Genomic DNA, 24182 nt, shown 5'->3' with positions numbered 1-24182 from the left:
ACGTGCACTAACCAATAAGGCCTGAACAGGGAAAAACAGTAAAATTACAGATTTAAAGGCACTTTATCTGAATGCTGCAACATTCATAACAAGATGGATGCATTGATTGCACAAAGAGAAATAAATGAGCATGATATGGTTGTCTATGATTATTGAGAGGGACAAAAGGTAGGAAACACTAGGCCAATTGGCCTAACATCTGTCACTGGAAAAGCACCAGAATCCATTATTAAGGAGGTTAGAGCAGGAAATTTTTTAAAAATCATAATGGAGTCAACATGGCTTTGAGAAAGAGAAATTGAGAGAGGCATGGTTGCAAGGTGACCACAACGGGACTTGAATATTTAATTTTACATACTGGAAGTACAGGAAAAGAAAGATGGTAGAATAGCTTTGATAATAAAAGGATGTGATCAGGAGAGTCGTGAGAAATGATATTGGTTCGCTCGATTAAGATGTAGAATTAGAGGGTGGCATGCGGCGCAGTGGTTAGCACTGGGACTGAGGCGCTGAGGACCCGGGTTCGAATCCCAGCCCTGGGTCACTGTCCGTGTGGAGTTTGCACATTCTCCCCATGTCTGCAAGGGTTTCACCCCCACAATCCAAAGATGTGCAGGTTAGTTGGATTGGCCACGCTAAATTGCCTCTGAATTGGAAAAATAATAATAATTGGGTCCTCTAAATTTATTTTTTTAAAAGATGTAGAATCAGTTTGGATAGAATCATAGAATTTACAATGCAGAAGGAGGCCATTCGGCCCATCGAGTCTGCACCGGCTCTTGGGAAGAGCACCCTACCCAAGCCCACACCTCCACCCTATCCCCATAACCCAGTAACTCCACCCAACACCAAGGGCAATTTTGGACACTTAAGGGCAATTTAGCATGGCCAATCCACCTAACCTGCACATCTTTGGACTGTGGGAGGAAACCGGAGCACCCGGAGGAAACCCACGCAGACAAGGGGAGAACGTGCAGACTCTGCACAGACAGTGACCCGGGAATCGAACCTGGGACCCTGGAGCTGTGAAGCAATTCTGCTAACCACTATGCTACCGTGCTGCCCCTGGTAGAGATTAGAAAAGTCACTGAGGGCAGTAGTTCGTAGACCCCTAACAGTTACACTGTAGAATAACCCACAGCTACACTGTAGAATAAAGTATACATCAATAAATGATAGGGGCTTGTGAGAAAATGTACTGGAACAATAGTGGGTGATTTTAACCTTCATGTAGATTGGACAGATCAAATTGGCAAAGGTGTCCTGGAGGATCAATTAGAAGGTATTCGGGAAAGTTACTTAGAACAATACAGTCCAGAATCAACTAGGGGGAAGGCAATTGTTGACCTCGTAATATGTAATGAGACAGGATTCATTTGTTACCTGATAATAAAGGTTCCTTGGGGTAAGAGTGCTTATTAAAGGATAGAACTTTACATCCCATTTTAAGGGTGCGAAATGTGAGTCAAACTCCTTAAACTTAAATACAGGCAATTCCGAGGATATTAAGACAGACGACAGCTCCAGGAACCAGACACAATTCAGGACAAAGCAGCTCATTTGACTGGCACCCCATCCAACCTTCACCATTCACTCCTTTCACCACTGACACACACTGGCAGCAGTGTGTACCATCCACAAGATGTACTGTAGCAACTCATCAAGGCTCCTTCAAAAGCACCTTCCAAATATGCAACCTCTACACCCGAGAAGGACAAGGGCAGCAGATGCCCCAACACCATCTTAAAGTGTCCCTCTAAGCCACATATCATTCAGACCTGAAACAACATAGTCGTTCCTAATGTTGCTGGGCCAAAAGCCTGCCGATTCCCTTCCTAACAGTATTGTGGGTGTTCCTGCACCACAGACTGCAGCGGCACAATAAGTCAGCTCACCACCGACTTCTTAAGAGTAATTAGCGATGGGCAATAAATGCTGGGCTAGCCAGCATCATTCACATCCTATGAATGAATACATTTTTCGAAGTTGCCTAATATGGACTGGAAAAATAGATCAAACGGTAAAACAGTAGAGAAGCAGGGACAGACATTTGAGGAATTTTTCTTAACTCGCAACAAAGATACATTCCATCGAGAAAGAGAGACTCTGAGAAGGATACTATCTGTAGCACATGAAGTTAAGGATGGTATCAAATTGAAAGAAGACACACAATGTTGCGAGGATAAGTGATAGGCCAGAAGATTGGGAAGATTTCAGAAGACAGCCATGGCTGGCTAAAAAAGGAGAATTTAGAGTAGCAGAGAAAATTAGCATGAAAAATAAAAACATACAGTAGAAGCTTCTACAAGTAATGTGGGGGTTGTTTAAGGAGCACTTGCTGCGAGTGCTGGATAGTTTTGTCCCACTGAGACGAGGAAGGAATGGTAAGGTTAAGGAGCCTTGGATGACAAGAGAAGTGGAGCTTCTAGTCAAGAGGAAGAAGGAAGCTTATGTAAGGTTGAGGAAGCAAGGATCTGGCACGGCTCCAGAGGGTTACAAGGTAGCCAGGAAGGAACTCAAAAATGGACTTCGGAGAGCTAGAAAGGGGCATGAAAAAGCCCTGGAGGGAAAGATTAGGGAAAACCCCAAGGCGTTCTACACTTATGTGAGAAATAAGAGGATGATCAGAGTGAGAGTAAGGTCGATCAGCGATAGTGGAGGGAACTTGTGCCGAGAGTCTGAGGAGATAGGGAAGGCCCGAAATGAATATTTTGCTTCAGTATTCACTAGAGAGAGGGTCCTTATTGCTCGTGAGAACAGAGTGAACCAGGTTAATAGACTCAAACAGGTTGATATTAAGAAGGAGGATGTGCTGGAAATTTTGAAAAGCATCAGGATAGATAAGTCCCCTGGGCCTGACGGGATATACCCAAGGTTACTACAGGAAGCGAGGGAAAAGATTGCTGCGCCGTTGGCGATAATCTTTGCGTCCTCACTCGCCACTGGAGTAGTACCGGATGATTGGAGGGAGGCGAATGTTGTTCCCCTGTTCAAGAAAGGGCATAGGGAAATCCCTGGGAATTACAGACCAGTCAGTCTTATGTCTGTGGTGAGCAAAATATTGGAAAGGATTCTGAGAGATAGGATTTATGATTATTTAGAAAAACACAGTTTGATTAAAGATAGTCAAAATGGCTTTGTGAGGGGCAGGTCATGCCTCACAAGCCTCATTGAATTCTTTGAGGATGTGACGAGACACATTGATGAAGGTCGGGCAGAGGATGTGGTGTAAATGGATTTCAGTAAGGCATTTGATAAGGTTCCCCATGGGCTCATTCAGAAAGTTAGGGGGCATGGGATACAGGGAAATTTGGCTGCCTGGAAACAGAATTGGCTGGTCGAAAGAAGACAGCGAGTGGTAGTGGATGGAAAGTATTCTGCCTGGAGGTAGGTGACCAGTGGTGTCCCACTGGGATCTGTTCTGGGACCTCTGCTCTTTGTGGTTTTTATAAATGACTTGGATGAGGAAGGGGAAGGGTGGGTTAGTAAGTTTGCCGATGACACGAAGGTTGGTGGCGTTGTAGATAATTACAACAGGACATTGACAGGATGCAGAACTGGGCTGAGAAGTGGCAGATGAAGTTCAACCTAGATAAATATGAAGTGATTCATTTTGGAAGGTCGAATTTGAATGCTGAATACAGGGTTGAAGGCAAGATTCTTGGAAGTGTGGAGGAACAGAGGGATCTGGAGGTCCACGTACATAGATCCCTCAAAGTTGCCACCCAGGTTGATAGGGTTGTGAAGAAGGTGCATGGTGTGTTGGCTTTCATTAACAAGGGGATTGAATTTAAGAGCCGCGAGGTTTTGCTGCAGCTTTATAAAACGCTGGTTAGAACACACTTGGAATATTGTGTCCAGTTCTGGTCGCCTCATTATAGGAAGGATGTGGATGCTTTGGAGCGGTTGCAGAGGAGATTTACCAGGATACTGCCTGGACTGAAGGGCGTGTCTTATGAAGAAAGGTTGAGGGAGCTAGGGCTTTTCTCACTGGAGTGAAGAAGGAAGAGAGGTGACTTGATAGAGGTGTACAAGGTGATGAGAGGCATGGACAGAGTGGATAGCCAGAGACTTTTCTCTAGGGCGGAAATGGCTATCACGACAGGACATAATTTTAAGGTGATTAGAGGAAGGTATAGGGGAGATGTCAGAGGTAGGTTCTTTACACAGAGAGTGGTGGGTGCGTGGAATGCATTGTCAGCAGAGGTGGTGGAGTCAGCGTCATTAGGGACATTTAAGCGACTCTTGGTCAGGGACATGGACAACAGTAAATTGAAGGGGTGTAGATTAGGTTGATCTTAGATTAGGATAAACGGTCGGCACAACATCGTGGGACAAAGGGCCTGTACTGTGCTGTACTGATCTATGTTCTAAGTGATGACGTGGAGATGCCAGCGCTGGACTATATATATACACAAAGTCAAAGATGCAATACGATACTTTGAATGCGAGTCCTTGCAGGTAATTAAATCTACAGGTCCAGACGGAGCAACTGGAGAGAGGGATAATCACAGGTTAAAGAGGTGTGAATTGTCTCCAGCCAGGACAGTTGGTAGGATTTCGCAAGCCCAGGCCAGATGGTGGGATGAATGTAATGCGACATGAATCCAAGTACGGTTGAGGCCGTACTCATGTGTGTGGAACTTGGCTAAAAGTTTCTGCTCGGTGATTATGCGCTATCGCGCTTCCTGAAGGCCGCCTTGGAGAATGCTTACCCGCAGATCAGACGCTGAATGCCCTTGACTGCTGAAGCATTCCTCAACTGGAAGGGAACATTCCTGCCTGGCGATTGTCGCGCGATGTCCGTTCATCCGTTATCGCAATGTCTGCAAGACGTGCCAGATCATCGACATGGGCACCACCATTACACGTGAGAATACCACCCACCAGGAACAAGGAAATGGCAGACTTTAAGTGTTTTGTATCCGTTGTCAAAGCAGAAAATGCAAAAAGTATTTTAAGAATAATAGGAAATCAAGAGACAAAAGGGAAAGGAACTTAAAAGAAACATTCAAGATTATGAGTGGCATCAGTTTTGCAGTTACTTTTCTTTTGAAAAGGTGACAAGTCACCTGGACCAGATGACCTGCATCCTGGGATCTTAAAACTATGGCTGCAGAAATAGTTGCTGCATTGTTTATAATCTTCCAAAATTCCCTAGATTCTGGAATGGTTCCAGCAGATTGAAAAGCTGTATTCAAGAAAGGAGAGGGACAGGTAGCACGGTGGTGCAGTGGTTAGCATTGCTGCCTCACGGTGCTGAGGTCCCAGGTTCGATCCGAGCTCTGGGTCACTGTCCGTGTGGAGTTTGCATATTCCCTCAGTGTTTGAGTGGCTTTCGCCCCCACAATCCAAAGATGTGCAGGGTAGGTGGATAGGCCATGTTAAATTGCCCCTTAAATGGGAAAAAAATGCATTGGGTACTCTAAATTTATTTTTTAAAGGAAAGAAAAATAAAAGAGAGGGACAGAAAGTAGGAAAGTCTACACCAGTTGGTCTAACATCTATCATTGGAAAAGTACCAGAAAAAGACTAGAAATTGCAGGATAAACAGGGATTGGGCCTAGGTAGGCTGCTCTTTCGGTGGATCAGTGCAGACCTGATGGTCGAATGGTCTCCTTCTGCACTGTAGGAATTCTATGATTCCGTGAATCAGAGTTGTGAGAAATGTAGGAATTTCAGGTATATTGTATTATGTGTCGTTGGTGTAGTAAGCTTTAAAAGCCTGGGATAGTATGTGACTGCTACAATCGCTTTTTAAAAAATCCTTGGAAACTGAGGAACAATTAAAGTATCGTAAAAGTTTGCGCTAATGGACTGTTGCTTATATTAAGAGGATTCCCTGGGAGTAGATAATTCGAGACATTGTTTCGCGCCCAACGTCCCATAGGAGCACGTTTAGTCGTGTGTTTCCCGGCGCTCGCAGTGCCGGGAAGCACAACTATCGAACGGCACTCGGGTTAGATAGGAGGCCTTAGTGAGTAACGTGTGGCCGAGGCTGCACATCGCCCCGTTTGCTGCACTGACGAGCTCAGCTTGCCGGAACTCCTCAGGTGTGGCGAGATAGCCACACACCAGTTTTAAATGGCGTCCTGATCTCTGGAGCCCCCAACCCGACCCCCGCTCACTCCCAACTCATTGTAAGGTGGTCCCCGGGTCCCCTGGACTCCCCCAACACCCACGCAGGGCACCCCCAGCGCGATTGCCACTGCGTGAAAATTGCCAGCTTGGCACCTTGGCAGTGCCAACCTGATACCCTGGTGGTGCCCCTGCCAGCTGGCAGTGCTGCCTGGGCACCCAGGTGACATTGCCACCCAGGTGACACTGCCAGGGTGCCAGGCTTGCACTGCCAGGGGCCCAGGTGGCACAAGCAGTGCCAGGGAACCACCCTGCCCAAAGGACTTGCACCTTGGAGCTTTCAACCCCCTGGGAGATCCCGAGTGGCGTTCCATCTGGTCCCTGTTTGTGGAGACCAGTACTGAACGGCGCTCATCCATGGTCTACGAGGTAGGACAGTAATACCTTGGAAACTGCATATTAAAGTGAGATACTGCAATGTCTCGCTGAAGCAGTCAGATGTGAGCTCTCAGTTTAGTTTTAGATAGGGATGTGAACAGAAGACACGCAACTACTTTCAATATAGTTCAGTTAAAGATTTGGCCAGAAGCAGCTGATCTCAAGACAGTGAGTTAAAGATTTGCCTGTGAACAGGATAAGCAGTTGAAACAGTAAGTTGAGACAGGAAAGAATCTGCAGCTGATTCCTGAAGGATATCACCTTCTCAAAGTGGTTTATCCATGACGTCTCTTCACGGGAAGTATTCCTGAGTCTGTTCACTGTATTTAAAAGTGGATTGTGATCCAAGATGGTTTTGTTGTTTGAGTGGAAATAAAGATAGAAGTTAAGGGTTATTATGTTACTGTATTGATAAGCATCCTTTAACTAGTAATTGAAAGCTATTTGTATTTATAAGATTAAAGTTATTAATCCTGTGTTAGCAACAAAGTTTATTTTGATATACCATATCCCTACATTAAATCACTCCTGGAATGAATTATGCTTTCCTCACAGGTCATAAATTAAATTAAATTAAATATTGGAATTTCTGTCCAGTATTGTAGCAACTGTTCGGGTCTGGTCTGGGATCGTAATAAAATCAACATGGTTTTGTGAAAGGGAAATTGTGCTTGACATATTTATTGAAGGTCTTGAGCATGTAAAAAGCAGGGTGGATAAAGTGGAACCAATAGATGCAGTGCATTAGGATTTCCAAAAGATATTCAATTCAGTGCCTCATCAAAGGTTACAGAACAAGCTAAAAGCTCATGGTGTTAGGGATGATAATATTAAGATGGATAGAGAACTGGTTAACAGGAAACAGCCAGTCAGGATAAATGGGCCATTTTCACGATGTAGCTAGTGGTGGTGTGCCATAGGGATCAATGCTGGTGCATCAACTATTTACAATCTGTAATAATGACTTGGATGAATGGACAGATTGTATTGTAGTAAAAGTTGATGACACAAAGATAGGTAGGAAAGCAAGTTGTGAGGAGGATACAAAATAATCTGCAAAAAGGGAGATAGATAGGTTAAGTGAGTGGGCAAAAAATTGGCAGATAAGAGTATAATGTGGGAAACTGTGAGGTTGTCCACTTTGGCAGGAACAGAAATATAGAATATTATTTAAATGGAGAAAAAGACTGCAGAATGCTGTTGTAGAAAGGAATATGGGTGTCTTTGTATACAAATCACAAGTTATCATGCCGATAGAGCAAGTCAGAGGGTAAATTGAATGTCAGTCTTGATTACAAGGGTGACAGAGTATAAAAATAGTTAAGTCATGCTACAACTGGACAGGCCATTGGTAAGACCGCACCTAGAGTACTCCTTTCATATTTGTTCTCCTTACTGAAGGAGGGATACACTTGCACTGTATGCAGTTCAGAGGTTCACCAAGCTAAATCCTGAGATGAAAGGGCCACCATATAAGAACAGGTTGAGCAGATTGAGCCTATAGTTACTAGAGTTTAGAAGAAAAAGAGATGATTTCACTGAAACACAAAATTCTGAGGGGGCTGGATGGGATGAATGAGAAGCTGTTTCCTCTTGCGGAGGAATCTGGAACTAGGCAGGGGGAGGAACAGTTTAAAAATAAGGGGTCTCCCATTTAAGACAGAGATGAGAAATAAATTATTCATTCACAGGGTCGTTGGCCTTTAGAATTCTCTTCCCCAAACAGAAATGGAGGTAGAGCATTGAATATATTCAAGGTTGTATTGGACAGATTGTATCTACAAGGGAGTCAGAGGCTCTGGGCTGCCAGGCAGGAAAAATGATCAGCCATGATCTTACTGAATGGTTAAGCACGCTTCAAAGACCGAATGTCCAACTCCGAGTTCTATTTCTTATGATCTGAGCTTTATAAATAGAAGCATAGAATACAAAAGCAAGCAAGTTTGGTGAACTTTTACAAAGTAGTGGTCAACCTCAACTGGAATACTGTGTACAATTCTGGACACCTCACTTTAGGAAGTCTATGGAGGCGAATGGTTCTCAAACTTATTTTCCTGGGGCCCACTTTTTCAAACTGGCCTACCTTTGGGACCCACGCCGTGTTCACTTACCTTTAATGCTAAAGGAGAGCCTGCTTGGTCCTCACAATCTCACTCCAATCAGGGTCACAGGAGATAAGAGCAATGCGCATATCAGGTGCAGACTTCAGTCAGTTCCTTTGTGCAGTTTTCATCTTTGTGAAAATGGAAAATCCAACCTCGCATATGTCAGTGGTTGTGAAGGGCAATAGTAACAAAATGCTTGTTTTACTCAGAAGTGGATACTCCTGGGAGATGCTATGCCAGAATGCTAACAGCCTCAAGGGCTTTTGGTGTGTTTTTAATATGCTATCACAGCAGCATAGTATTTTCTTTTGGAGTCAGCTGTAAGTTAATAACTGACTCTGGGGGGCTTCCGGTGACGGCGGGCGGGAGGCAGCGCACAATGGAGGGCTCCCGTTCGGGAACGGCATTTTCGGGGCTTTAAGCCCGGTCCCAGGGTCCACGGAGGTGGCAAAAGCAGGGAGAAGGCACAGAGGAGGCACAGAGGAGGCACAGTGAAGGCACAGTGAAGGCACAGTAAAGAAAAATGTCGAGGGTGAGCAAAAAAACGGCCGTAAAAAAAACAGCTGAAGGTCCGTCGGGGAGTGGAAAGGTCACCACAGGGTCACCAAAGAAAATGGAGGCTGGAGCACCAGGGGAGGCCGCATTGCTTACGGCCTAAGAAATAACTAAGGTGATGGCTGCGGAATTCGAAAGGCAGTTTACAAAATACATGGAGACAATGAGGAAGATGAGGGAGGTTTTGAGTGTGTTGGTGGAGGAGGCGGTTTCCCTGGTGACGACGGCACTGGCGACGGTAGTAGCGGAGGTGCGGGAACAAGGGGAGGCGCTGAAGGAAGTGGAGGAGACATTATTGCAGCACGGTGATCAACTTACCTCGATGGGGAAGGAGATGCGGAAGGTGATGGAGATTAACAAGGATCTGCGAGGAAAAATGGAAGACCTGGAAAACAGATCCAGGCTACAGAATTTGAGGATTGTGGGGCTGCCCGAAGGACTTTAAGGACCGACGCCGACTGAGTACTTTGCCGCGATGCTGGCGAAACTATTGGGGGAGGGAGAGGATCCCTCCCGATATGAGCTGGATCGGGCTCACTGGTCGTGGAGGCCTGTACCAAAGGCGAGTGAGCCGCCAAGGGTAGTGACTCTGTGCTTCCGTAGGTACAGTGTGAAGGAGAAGGTCCTGTGCTCGGCCAAGCAGAAGCGGGTGGTGCAGTGGGCTGGAGCTGGTATCGGTGTATACCAGGACTTTACAGTGGAGCTGGCGAGGAGGCTGGCTGCCTTCAACCGGATGAAGAGGGCACTGTACATTAGCAAATTGCAGTGCGGCATTGTATATCCAGCGAAGCTGAGGGTGACTTACAAGCTCAAGGACTTTTATTTTGGAACGGCGGAAGCAGCGGAGGCGTTTGCGAAGGCAAAAGGACTGTGGCAGAACTGAGAAATTGAGAAATGGCCATGTGCCGATGTAACCTCAGGACTGTATTTTCTTCTTTTTTGTTTCACTGCGTGCGGGTGTATGGGCTAAAGGAGCCAATGTTGTATATATTTGGACAAGGGAAGTGATGGGACTTTCACTCGAAATGAGAGCTCTTTGTGGTGTAGGTGGATATGCGGGGTTTGTGTGTTAAAAGGGGATTTCTGGGCTTCCCTAGGGCCAGGCAAGGGGGAAAGGGACCCGGGCAGGGGCCTCCACGCTGGCCGGTTTAAGCCGGCCAGTGAACGGGAGTGAGGTAAGGTGAGGGGCTGCGTCCATCGGAGCCTGACAGAACAGGATCAGAGTGGTCTAGCCGGGGTGGAAAGTTGGAGGGAAGGAACCGAGGTTGGGGGAGGAGTTGTACAGGAGGCAGTGGGCGGGAGGAGTTAGAGGGGGGGGGGGGGGGGGGGGGGGGGGTATGTTTGGGGTGGTGGGAGGGGGTGTCTGTTTGGGGTGGTGGGAGGATGGGATCGTTGTTATTGTTAAGGGGATTGATTTTGTATTTGTTACCATTTACTGTCTGTGGGTGGGGTGTAATTGTTGAAGGAAAATATGAAAATGGAGAATAAAAACATTTTTTTTTTTTTTAAACTGACTCTGAGGTCTCAACCTCAAAAGGAGTTTTTCGGGGCAGCACGGTGGCGCAGTGGTTAGTGCTGCTGCCTCACGGCCCCGAGGTCCCAGGTTCCATCCCGGCTCTGGGTCACTGTCCGTGTGGAGTATGCACATTCTCCCTGTGTTTGCGTGGGTTTCACCCCCACAACCCAAAATTAATAAGAAAAAATTAATTAGGTACTCTAAATTTTTTTTTTTTTTAATGATTAATAGGCCACTACTCAGGGCAGCACGGTGGTGCAGTGGTTAGCACTGCTGCCTGCGGCGCTGAGGACCCGGGTTCGAATCCTGACGCTGGGTCACTGTCAGTGTGGAGTTTGCACCATCTCCCCATGTCTGTGTGGGTTTCACCCCCACAAGCCAAAGATGGGTTAGGTGGATTGGCCATGCTAAATTGCCCCTTAATTTGAAAAAAAATAATTGGGTACTCTAAAAAAAATTTTTTTTTAATTTTTAAAGGAGTTTTTCACTCACCATTTCTCTTTCAAAATCTGAAACTTCTCCTCTCATTTGCCAGTACTTTCCGGCATAAAACATCTTTTTTTGCATTGGCACAATTGACAAAATCATATCTCAATAAACTATCTTTATACTGCTTTGTTCCAGAGTTAAGAATCTCCTTTGCAAGTTGTTAACCAGAGGCTCTGGAGCTCTTTACAGAGCTAACACTTGCACTGTTAACACTGTTCTGACCTGGATGTTCCTAAGCAGCTCTCAGATTCAGCAGATTCAGATGGGAGATTCTGGCCAGTAGGTACTTTGTCTCTGTGTCTCTACCCATTTCTTTCTTGTAACAAAATGATCCATCTTCACAGTCCTCTTGCCTTGCTTGCCAGCAGCTAGAAAATGGAATAAACTCTCCTGTGATTTGTCGCCAAAAGCACATAAATACAGGGCACTTGATATCATGAGCACGTGAGTGCGCGTGACCTGCTCACTGCTGCCACTTATGGTTGGAAGACTGCACGCAGCCTCATTTAAAAGGTGGCAACTCAGTTGGATAAGAGAGAGCCCAAAGAAAACAGGCCAACAAAACCTGCACCTTCTCAGTCCAGATTTCCCATCTGCAGCAGTGAATGTCAAGTCAGAATGGAGCTCCTCAGCCTCACAAGGCAATGATTAACAGAGTTTTTAAAAAAAAATTGAGTACTCAATTATGCTTTTCCAATTAAGGGGCAATTTAATGTAGCCAATCCACCTATCCTACACATCTCTGGGTTGTGGGGGTGAAACCCACGCAAACACGGGGAGAATGTGCAAACTCCTCACCGACAGTGACCCAGAGCCGGGATTCGAACCCGGGTCCTCAGCGCCGTAGGCAGCAATGCTACCCACTGTGCCACCGTGCCACCCTATGATTAACAGAGTTGATCACCAAGGCACAAACCATTTGCTGTCCTCCGCCTTGGGACAAAGGCAAACACAAAGATGCTAACAAATATTAGAGAAAATTTGTGCGACATTGTTACTAAGGGAGAAACTGAAAGATGACAAACAAGACAAGGTGGTGCACATTTTCAAAAGATTGGATTTATTGTCACGTATACCGAGGTACAGTGAAAAGTATCGTTCCACACATGAAAATACAAGACATATGACAGATACACAATGTAAATACATGGACGTCAGGTGAAGCATACGGAGTGCAGTACTGCTCAGGTGGAGAAGATGCGTGGAGAAAAGGGTTACAAAGAAAGGCATCTTTGTTTTACTTCAATCTTGTGTAAAGTAATCAAATTAATCAGCAGTAGACTTCATTTTTTGTACAATAACAATCTTGCTTACAGCGAACAGTCTGGAATAAAAAAGGCAATTTTCTACCAAAACAATGAACATGATCGATTGAAGAAGTAACATGCCAAGTTAGTGTGGAAAGTCTCATGGCACGTTGCATCTAGATATCTAAAAGGAATGGCAAATTTTCAAATGAGAGGTTATTGTTAAGCACAAAACAATAGGTATACAAATAAGAAAGTATTGAAGTGTAGAAAACAACAGTTATTAGAGGATCTGTATCAGGATAGGAGAAAAGTTGAAATGGATCAGTATTGGAATTACTACTGTTTCTAATTTGCATTAATGATACAGTTTCTGAAACTCGAAGCACAATTGGTCAAGTTTGCTGATGGTGCCAGCTAAGCAGAAATAGTGGTATCGAAGGAGTCCTTTTATAGCACCTATCAATCAAGCCAACACAATGTTGAAGAAGGTTATAATTCAAATCAGAGGACGTACTGTTTTAGTCAGACCATGCCTTCAGTAATGCTGGGCACTAGTACCAAGGGAAAAGGTGCAGAGAAGTCTAAACGATGAACAAAAGATTGGACGAGATTAGGTTTTTCAGACTTGAAAGGAAACACCTCATAAATTAAGATAAGCTATTGATGCTGAACAAAACAAGGAAGAGGTTAAAAAAATGGTACACAGGTGGTTCGGTTGTTAGGGCAAGGAATGACAAATCAAACAGTGGTCAAAACTGAATCTATCATAGCTTTTAAAAGGAAAATGGATAAATTTTGAAATAAGATTTTTATATTTGTGTGGCGGGAGAATAAACTAAAGTAGATAGTGGTTTTATAGAACTGACCTCCCCTCTGTTATAAAGCTTAGGGGTTATAATGATGGCAAAACTACCAACACTCATTGTCATCACTGTCGAACTGGCAGAAACATTTGGTGTCTGCAGATGCAAAAATAGACAGGGAAATTAGTGGTTTTGATACCCTTCTCCTCCACTGGTGCACAACTGCAGTCTTTTCAGATTCAACCAACACAGTGAGAGATTTTAAGTAATTATGAATGTTTTACGAACTCTATTTGCAGCAAATGCTGAACAGCCTCTTTGGTCTTGATAAAATAATTTACAGAAGAAGATTTGCAAATTCACTGCTTTTATTTTAAAACTTATGCAAGTTCATTTGTGCAAATATACAGGGCAATTTCAATCTTGTTAACAAAAATCAGATGATTGATTTAAGTGAAACTACCTTAAGAAAACAGCTGACTTGAAACATTAAAAAGACTCATAATTCCAGATGAGTACAGACATTACCAAACATTGGACGTGAACACTTAATCTGTTTGCACTGACCAGGCAGAGTGTCAACATGTGTGGCCTGGGGTTGATCTTCTGTCAGTGTTTCACTTTTTGTACAGACCTGACCTCAGGTAAACGTTCTCCCTCCTTTGCATCCCTGAAAAGTTTACAAAATCTTATACTTCTTACACAGACACTAAGTTCCTGGATTGGACAGGACGAGATTACGCCTTTTCTAATCAATTCATGTTCGACAAGGGCATCGCCTAGCTCAAAATTCCTCAATATTGTCATGGATTGTATTTCGAAATGGAGCTTCATTGATGCCAACTCCTAATGAGACCTACATCTTCAGTCAATCTTGCTCTGTTTGCAGAAAACCACTGTCATTCTAGTGTTGACCTTGAAACCTGCAGAAACGTCGAACCCTTGGACTTTCAGGTCAACTCGAAGAAAGAATAAAATCCAGTCATTCAGCAACTATCTCCTGCACCCACCTAATCTATACATTGCAAGCGAAACTATGAAATACACGGAACCGTCGATATATTTGGAAACCTACGATCCAAGAATCATGTTAAAACATCACACAAATACAGTGCAAAATTACACACTAGACAATGATAGATCTAGACAAGAACATACGGCAATCACAATTCCTGCTCCCATCAAAACTTCATATGCCTGCAATGCTCTAAATCTTCCACAAGTGTTCATAACTTGGAAAATCAGGTGAACCAAAAATGTCTTCAGTGAATTGCAGCATTTGTTAGTGTGACCACGTCACCAATGGTAACTTCGGAAAAATGACTCCCCACCTCTCCAAATGCCAAAAGGCATTAATTGCAATTTTGTAATTTGTTTAGACTAAACTGATCACAAGACCTCAAAGACACCCAGAGCCTGTCCCCCAAAGACCTAGAAACATTTTTATGAAAGGCAAAAAGCACCTACCTAGCTTTCAACCATTACAGTTGGCTGCAGGTTCCAGCAGAAAGGAATTTTCTTAATTATGGGAAGAACTGAGGGCCAGCAGAATACAAAGCTAAGGCAGTTTGAACATCCGTTTATAGCAAGAATGTAAAAGCAATGGAAAAGATGCAATATATATTTACTTGGTTATGTGGGGCTTTTTTCACTCAAAACAGAATGGGTAAATAATGATATATTAGATCCAATTACCAGTGAAACTATAATGACTGGGCACAAAGTTAAGAATCTCAAAAAAAAACTTGCATTTATATTGCATCATTCATATCCATATTCCAAATACTTCATCAGCCAATTATTTACTTTTTAAGTCTAGTTATTTTGTAGATAAATTCAGCATCTAATTTTCATACAATAAGGTCTTAAAGTACTGTGAAAGGAGTGGGCAATTGTTGAATATTGGCTAGGGCACCTTGAGGACTCTCTGCTCGTTAAACAAAGTGTTACAAAATCTTTTTATGTCCACTTGTAGGCAGTTTGGGCTTCAGTTTAATGTCTCATTTGAAAAACAGTTCCTCAAACAATTCCCTCAGTGCTGCACTTAATGACAGTTTAGATTACGTAACAAAATTCTAGAGCCGGGTCTGAACCCACAAATTTCTGATTCACATAAAATATTTTCACCAGGGAGACTCTGACTTTAAAGAAGCATTGCACACATCTCTAGACATTTCACATCATGTAGTGTATATACAAACATAATCATAACCATAAGTAGGATCAACTGGAGTTAACAGTTAACCATTTGGAGTGGACTTGAAGATGAGGAGAATTGTAGGTTACTGAAAGAGTCCTTACTTCAAGATCAATAATGCTGAATATTTACATTACAGGATGGCAAACATATGAATTGTTTTCAAATGCTTAGGACTGTTAAACAAGGGGCAGCACTGTGGCAGTGGTTAGCATTGCTGCCTCACGGTGCCAGGGGACTCGGGTTCAATCCCGGCCCCGAGTCACTGTCCATGTGGAGTTTGCACATTCTCCCTGTGTCTGCATGGGTCTCACTCCCACAACCCAAAGATGTGCACAGTTGGTGAATTGGTCACGCTAAATTGCCCCTTAATTGGAAAAGAATAATTGGGTACTCTAAATTTTAAAAAAGGACTGTTAAACAAATAGGGTCAAAAATTCAGATGGATTTATTGAATTATTTGTTTTCACATTTAGCAAGTTGCATATTTTTATTGTTTGCATCAATTGGATCATCTTGGGGTACACCAATGCTTTCTATAAGAGAAAATGCCTTCAATGGTTTGCAAACTTATTATAACAGGTCTTGAAGTGGATGTACATCTTTGTTTTCCTTTTATCATTACAGCTTATACGAACATAAGAAATAGGAGTAGAACATACAACCCATCAAGCCTACTCTGCCATTCAATACAATCATGGCTCATCTTGGGCTTCAGCCACTTGAGCCTTAATTTTTTTTTTAATTTGTTCATGGGCTGTTGGTGTCGCTGCCCATCCCTAATTGCTCTTGAGGGGGCATTTAAGAGTCAACCACATTGCAGTGGGTCTGGAGTCACATATAGGCCAGACCAGGTAAGGAGAGCAGATTTCCTTCCCTAAAGGACGAGTGAATCAGGTGGGTTTTTACGACAATTGACAATGGTTTCATGGTCATCATTAGACTTTAAATACCAGATTTGTTTTAATTCAATTCAAATTTCACCATCTGCCATGGTGGGATTCAAACCTGGGTCCCCAGAGCATTATCCTGGGTCTCTGAATTACTAGACTAGTGACAATACGACTATGCCACTGCCTTCCCTATATATATTCAACAATGGAGCATACACAAGCGTCTGGGATGGAAAATTCCAGAAGTCAGCTTCTACCCTGGAAGCCCCTTCAGAATCTTGTTTCAAACTGATACACTTCATTCTTCTGAACTTGAGAGAATATGTGCCCACTTGACATAGCCTCTCATATTAGGCAAACCTCCCATTCTAGAAATCAATCGAATAAACCTTCACTGTACTGCCTCCAATGCAAGCATATCCTTTCCTTAAATATGGAGACCAAAACTGCACACAGTATTCAAGAAGTGGTCTCACCAAAGACCTGTAGAATTGTAACAAGACTTCTTTCATAGAATTTACAGTGCAGAAGGAGGCCATTCGGCCCATCGAATCTGTACCGGCACTTGGAAAGAGCACTCTACCCAAGGTCAACACCTCCACCCTATCCCCATAACCCAGTAACCCCACCCAACACTAAGGACAATTTTGGACACTAAGGGCAATTTATCATGGCCAATCCACCTAACCTGCACATCTTTGGACTGTGGGAGGAAATTGTCCTTAGTGACCAAAAAGGTTAGGAGGGGTTGTTGGGTTACAGGGATAGGGTGGAAATGAGGGCTTAAGTGGATCGGTGCAGACTCGATGGGCCGAATGGCCTCCTTCTGTACTGTATGTTCTAACTGTTCAGAACAGAGGCTTAAAAGTAGATAAATCTCCACCCCAGATGAAATGTATCCCACGCTGTTGAGAGAGGCAAGAGAGAAAATAGCAGGGGTATTCGATGGAGTTTAGAAGGATGACGGGTGATTTAGTTGAAACTTACAGAATACTGAGAGGCCTAGATGGAGTGAACGTGGAGAGGATTTTTCTGCTAGTACGAAAAATTTGAACCCGAAAGCAGCCTCAGACTGAAGGGACAATCCTTTAAAACAGAGATGAGGAGGAATTTCTTCGGCCAGAGGGTGGTGAATCTGTGGAAATCATTGCCGCAGAGGGCTGTGGAGGCCGGGTCACTGAGTTTCTTTAAGACGGGGATAGATGGGTTCTTGATTAGTGTTGGGATCGGGAGTTGTGTGGAGGAGGCAGAAGAATGGGGATGAGAAAAATATCAGCCATGATCGAATGGCGAAGCAGACGCGATGGGTTGAATGGCCTAATTCTGCTCCGATGTCTTATGGTTTCATGGACTAGTAAGAACCCTAGGTGAAATCTGAGTTGGTATATCCTAATTTTTTTTTGAAACCGTGGAGGACCATTACTGAACAAATTCAAAGGAGTCTGCTGATGAACTTTTGGTGCAAAGAGTAAAATATTTCTTATAACAAGAAAAGTGAACGATATTGGGGCGGCACAGTGGCACACGTGGCTGGCACTGTGGCTTCACGGTGCCAGGGTCCCGGGTTCGATTCCCCACTGGGTCGCTGTCTGTGCGGAGTTTGCGCGTACTCCCCGTGTCTGCGTGGGTTTCCTCCCACGGTCCGGAGACGTGCAGGTTAGGTGGATTGGCCATGATAAATTACCCTCCGTGTCCAAAAAAGGTTAGGAGGGGTTATTGGGTTATGGGGATAGGGTGGAAGTTAGGGTTTAAGTGGGTCGGTGCAGACTCGATGGGCCAAATGGCCTCCTTCTGCACTGTATGTTCTAATTAATTAATTAACAGCATCTCTTCTCTCTCTGTTTCCCTCCAAGCTCTACCCAGGCCCTCAAACAAAGATGCTCTCAGGTTTCCAAACTGGAACCTATTATCGTTATCTTGGCTGATTGCCCACTCTCGCCTATACAAAAGAACAGAGCTATACAATGTGTATGCAACTAACCTTCCAATGATGTACAATAGGTCATCAGACTCTGATGGGCTAATAGCTGGCCAAATAAGGTTGTCCCAAAGGACAATGGGACTGGAGTGGATCATCCTGGCTGAACCAGAGCATGCTGTATATTCCCACTCGCGAGGTCAAGTCTGAATGGGACAAGGTAACTCAGGCTGTGGGTGTATTCCTCTGACTCTGCTGCTAGCAGTCTTTTCCCTCAGTCTATTTAACCCCTAAACTGCTTGCTACATCTTGGACCCCATATCTGGACACAAGTTCCTCATATCTCCTTATCATGACACACCTTTTAAAAAATGTTGCTTTTCTATTCTTACTACCAAAAAGTGAATAACCACATTATCAATGTTGACACCCTCTTATGTGAAAACATGCAAGTGGAAAATGAATATATACATTTACAAGTGAATAATTAATTTGATCAATTTAATTTTATCACTATGATAGTTGCAAACATTTAAGATGCAAATTTGTTTGAGACACAGCTAGAATAAAATGAAATAATTAAATAAAAAAGGTAATGGAGCTCCCTCAAGAATTCAAGAGGATAAATTCATGATTGCTGTATTACTGAACTCAGCAGGTGTGAAGGTCCCAAGTTCAATCCCTACTCTATGCTGTTATCAAATCTCAACTGAGGTACAAAGTGAAAACACATCCCAACATGCCAAACGGAAGGGCTAAAACAAGCAAAATCTCGCTCTCCTGATGGCAAAATAATGACTCCATCAGTAAACCCATACAAAAGATCAAACTTTGCTATAATACCCTCCATGACTGTAAAATAGTTACTTGGGCAAGCAACCAGATGCTTTTATTATTAATGCAACTGGACCCTAGAAAAGGTCAGCATGTGCAGGGCAGAAGAAAACTGAAAGTAGTTCAGATCCTAGAAAATGTTTGACCAACACAAAGAAATGGCTAGCTGAACACTTAAAAAGGTAATGAAAATCATACTAAAACAAATCACAAAAATAATACTATAGTGCATGCACCGTCAAAACAACCAACCAGCTAAACAACAACTACAGTTCAGTTAGCCTAACATCTGTCAGAGACAAAATGCTGGAATCTATTATTGAGGCGGGTATAGCAGGCCACTCAGAAAATCTTTGCAATAAAGCAGTCAACATGGCTTTGTGAGCGGATCTATCGAGGTGGGACAGTCTTCTATTGTTTTGTTTTTTAAATTTAGAGTAGCCAATTATTTTTTCCAATTAAGGGGCAATTTAGTGTGGCCAATCCACGTAACCTGCACATCTTTGGGTTGTGGGGGGTGAAACCCACGCAAACACGGGGAGAATGTGCAAACTCCACACGGACAGTGACCCAGGGCCGGGATTCGAACCCGGGTTCCCAGCGCCGTAGGCAGCAATGCTAACCACTGTGCCACCGTGCTGCCCCTAACTTCTCCTATTGTTGACAGGTTGGGTGCAGGCGGTTAAGATGAACATTTCGCCGCAGTTCTCATTTCCTTTTCAGCGCTTACTGGTCTTTTTGCCAAAATCGTTTTTTTTGAGAGTGAATAGGTTGGTTCTGCCATTTGTGTGGGCAAGTAAGGTGGCAACGATTAGGAGGTTGGTACTTCAGAGAGGGTGAGAGTCGGGGCCCTGGCCCTTCCAAACCTGTTATACTGTTATTGGCCGGCAAATGTGGAGTGGGGGTAGGGTCAAAGTTGATGCCAATCTAAGGGAATCATGGGTTTGAGCCAGAGAAGATGGATGCGAGGTTGAGGTTTCGGGGATGGGAGGAGCTCGGAGTGGAGATGAAGGACTTGTTTTTGAAAGGACTTTTTGCAAGTTTGGAGGAGTTGGAGGGAAATGTTTCCAGATGATATCTGATAAGGTGCCACACCAAAGGTTACCATGCAAAATAAAAACTCAGGGTGTAGGGGGTAGCATATTAGCATGAATAGAGATCAGGTTAGCTAACAGGAAAAAGAGTAGGCATAAATGGGTCATTTTTGGGTTGGCAAAGAAGTGAAGTGAGTGGCACACGCACCAATGGTGGGGCCTCAACTATTTACAATCTATATCAATGACTTGAATGAAAGGACAGATTGTATAATTGTTAATTTTGCAGATGACTCAGAGACAGGTAGGAGACTAAGTTCTGAAGAGAGCATAGGAAGTCTGTATAATGATATGGATAGGTTAAGTGAGTGGGCAAACATTTGGCAGATGGCGTATAATGTGAATTTGCCCACTTTGGCAGGAAGAATAGAAAAGCAGCATATCATTTAAAATGGAGAGAGATTGTAGAACTCTGAGGTACAGAGAGATCTGGATGCCCTGGTACACAAATCACAAAATGTTACTGCGCAGGTCTTGGAAGAGATTAGTAAAAAAAATGGAATATTATTGTTTATTGCAAGGGGAATGGAATATAAAAGTAGGGATGTTCTGTTACAGTTGTACAGGGCATTGGCGAGACCATCTGGAGCACTGTGTACAGTTTTGATCTCCCGAAAAGATGTTAGGTGAATTGGATATTCGGAATTCTCCCTCAGTGTACCCAAACAGGCGCCGGATTGTGGCGATTAGAGGATTTTCACAGTAACCTCATTTTAGTGTTAATGAAAGCCTATTTGGGATTATTATTATAATTGCTGGGGGAAGGGCAGCACGGTGGCGCAGTGGTTAGCATTGCTGTCTCACAGCACCGAGGTCCCAGGTTCGATCCCAGCTCTGGGTAACTGTATGTGTGGAGTTTGCACATTCTCCCCGTGTTTGCGTGGGTTTCGCTCCCCACAACCCAAAGATGTGCAGGGTAGGTGGATTGGCAATGCTAAATTGCCCCTGAATTGGAAAAAATGAATGAAGAATCTAAATTTTTAAAAAAAATAATTGCTGGGGGAAGTACGCTGGCACAGTAGTTAGCACTGCTGCCTCACAGCGTCGAGGACCTGAGTTTGATGCCGACCCAGAGTGGAGTTTACACGTTCGCCCCGTGTCCGTGTGGGTCTCACCCCGACAACCCAAAAAGATGTGCAGAGTGGGTGAATTGGCCACACTAAATTGTCCCTCAATTGAAAAAAAAAGAATTGGGCACATTAAAATGTTTTTTTTTTTTTTTTAATTGCATTGGAGTGCAAAGAAGGTTCCTTCAATTGATTCCTTTGATGAAGGGGTTATCTTATGAGGAAAGGTTAGGTCTATATCCGTTTGAGTTTGTGTTTCAAAAAGATCATCTCTCATTCTTCTAAGATCCGTAGGGTGCTTGACAGAGTGGATGCTGAAAGGACATTTCCCCTTGTGGGAGAGACTAGAACAGTTTAAAAATAAAGCATCTCTCTCCCATTTAAGAAAGAGATGAGATTGTTTTTCATTAGTCTGTGGAATCCCCAAAAAGCAGTGGAGGGACGGTCATTGAATATATTGAAGGTTAAATTGGATAGATTCTTGACAGAAAAAGGGAGTCAAATAGGATATAGGGGTAGACAAAGAATAATAATAATCCCTTATTGTCACAAGTAGGCTTCAATGAAATTATTGTGAAAAGCCCCTAGTCGCCACATTCCAGCGCCTGTTCGGGGAGGCTGGAACGGGAATTGAACCCACACTGCTGCTCTTTTTCTGCATTACAAGCCAGCTGTCTTAGCCCACTGTGCTGAACCAGACCCTGTAGAGGCCACAATCAGATGAACCATGATCTTACCAAATGGCAGAACAGAGTTCAGGGACGAATACCTCCTCTTGTTCCTAATTTGTATGTTTGTATTCCCACACTTAACACAGTGCCTCGTTTAAAAGAAAAATACTTCCTCCACACAGGTAATTGCCAAGGTCACAATGTTAATTTCACAGTATTCATGCAAAACTGGACTGAATGTCATGTAAAATTATTACTCCTGCTGGGGAAAATTTGGAAATATTTCCTTTAATTTCTGTGCATTATTTAAGATTTGCAAGGAGTTATTTTTGCACCACACACATAAATAACCTTATCAAAGATATTAATTAACATTACACCACTGAAATATTTGAAAGGTCTTAAACCATTCAATAAACATTCAAATCTAAATCTAATAATATTCAATAAATAAAGCAGATTTTCATTATATGTAAATGGGTCCATTAATCTTCGAATGTTTCCAGCTGAACAGAAACACTGATCAGTATTAGTCTTCGATTTAGTCTTGCAGGCTAATTGATTTAGTTTACCTTAACAAAACAGTAAATCCGAATGAAATATCACATAAATATGAAGGGAGCGTATAAATCAATAGGTTTCATCCCGATTGGTGTATTTGACACCTTTCCAAATAAGATTGGTGTATTTGACACCTTTCCAAACAAAGGTGGGTAACAGATCTTTCTATATGAAAATTAACACAAAATTTTTTTTACTCAATTGCCTCTCTACTTACATAACCGCAGAGATTCGACAAGCTGCACCAACCAAGCAACAGACTTTACTTCAAAACAGCAAACAGTACGATAAAGTAATTGGCAAAAAGATAACACAGCTTCGTTGCTTCGCCAATTAAAAACCATACACTAACAAATATGAAAAATGACCAGCGTGGCCTACATGCTCTCAGAACCTTTACCTACCCGTCTTTCCGTTTGGCTTTGTATACATGACCATAAGTGCCTCTTCCAACTTTACACCCCTCGTATTCAAACAGGTCCTCCACTCGCTCCCTCTCTGTCGTCAGCTTCATCTTGAAATCATAGTCCATTTTCAAAGCTTTCCGATTAGATTCTTGTTTCCTTGTTAATTGTATTGTCTAACTGAAGCCAGGCGGCTCTCCTCCTTCGGTTACACGATGTCGCTGGGTGACACTCGGAGGCACCATATAAACCGCTGGTTGGCCTGTAAACGTGGGATGGTTGCACAAATCGTCGCTGTCGCTCGCTCACTCCCTCCCTCCCTCCACACAACACCGGTATCGCACTTCAATCCCACATATGGCATGCCGCACGTTGTCGCAAATCAAACGCACGCTGACTGACAGCGTGCACCATTTCCACGCCTATCCCGCGCGCACATAGGCGCGCGCGCTGCCTGTTGAAGAACGCGCGGCCGTTGAAACGGGCGCGACCAGCGCGAGTGTTTGCAGGGATCGAAATGATTCCCAGCAACAGAGGCGAGATGATTCTGCGTCTTTTAATTGAACATTTAGAATTCCTACAGTGCAGGAGGCCATTCAGCTGATCGAGTCTGTCCCAAACTCATTTGAGCAAACACTGGGTTATCCAAATTGGCATAAAATTCTAACAGAAATTATCTCTATTTTAGGGGGGGGGGGGCGCGCACTGAATAAAACCCAAATCATTATAAAAGGACAAAGGAACAGTAAGTTTTCCACTTGGGTGGCACAGTAGCACAGTGGTTAGCCCTGTTGCTACACAGCGCCAGAGTCCCGCCCGGGTCCCTGCCTGTGTGGAGTCTGCACGTTCTCCCCCTGTCTGCGTGGGTTTCCTCTGGGTGCTCCGGTTTCCTCCCACAAGTCCTGAAAGACGGATTTGTTGGGTGTAATGGACATTTGGAATTCTCCCTGTGTGCCCAAACTGGCTAGGGGTTTTTCACAGTAACTTCATTACAGTGTTAATATAGTAAGAAGTCTTACAACACCAGGTTAAAGTGGTGTTGGCAGCATGGTAGCATAGTGGTTAGCATAATTGCTTCACAGCCCCAGGATTCCAGGTTCGATTCCCGGCTTGGGTCACTGTGCAGCGTCTGCACGTTCTCCCAGTGTGTGCGTGGGTTTCCTCCGGATGCTCCGGTTTCCTCCCACAGTCCAAAGATGTGCAGGTTAGGTGGATTGGCTATGCTAAATTGCCCTTAGTGTCCAAAATTGCCCTTAGTGCTGGGTGGGGTACTGGGTTATGGGGATAGGGTGGAGGTGTGGGCTTGGGT

General features: G+C 43.8%; 1 protein-coding gene across 3 annotated transcripts in view; it reads right to left on the bottom strand.

The window, feature by feature from the left end:
- Positions 1-23197, bottom strand: part of cdk8 (cyclin dependent kinase 8) — a 195419-nt gene extending 172222 nt beyond the window's left edge. For 2 of the 3 annotated variants that reach the window (XM_072476908.1, XM_072476909.1), the window contains exon 1: positions 22874-23197. In XM_072476908.1, the coding sequence (XP_072333009.1) occupies positions 22874-23001 (128 nt within the window). In that variant the 5' untranslated portion in view covers positions 23002-23197. The remainder of the gene's footprint in view (positions 1-22873) is intronic. The other variant, XM_072476910.1, reaches the window with a different exon arrangement.
- Between the last annotated feature and the right edge of the window lie 985 nt (positions 23198-24182).

This window comes from Scyliorhinus torazame, chromosome 15 (assembly GCF_047496885.1).
Source record: "Scyliorhinus torazame isolate Kashiwa2021f chromosome 15, sScyTor2.1, whole genome shotgun sequence".
Taxonomy (NCBI): domain Eukaryota; kingdom Metazoa; phylum Chordata; class Chondrichthyes; order Carcharhiniformes; family Scyliorhinidae; genus Scyliorhinus; species Scyliorhinus torazame.
This window is presented reverse-complemented; position numbering and strand designations above follow the sequence as displayed.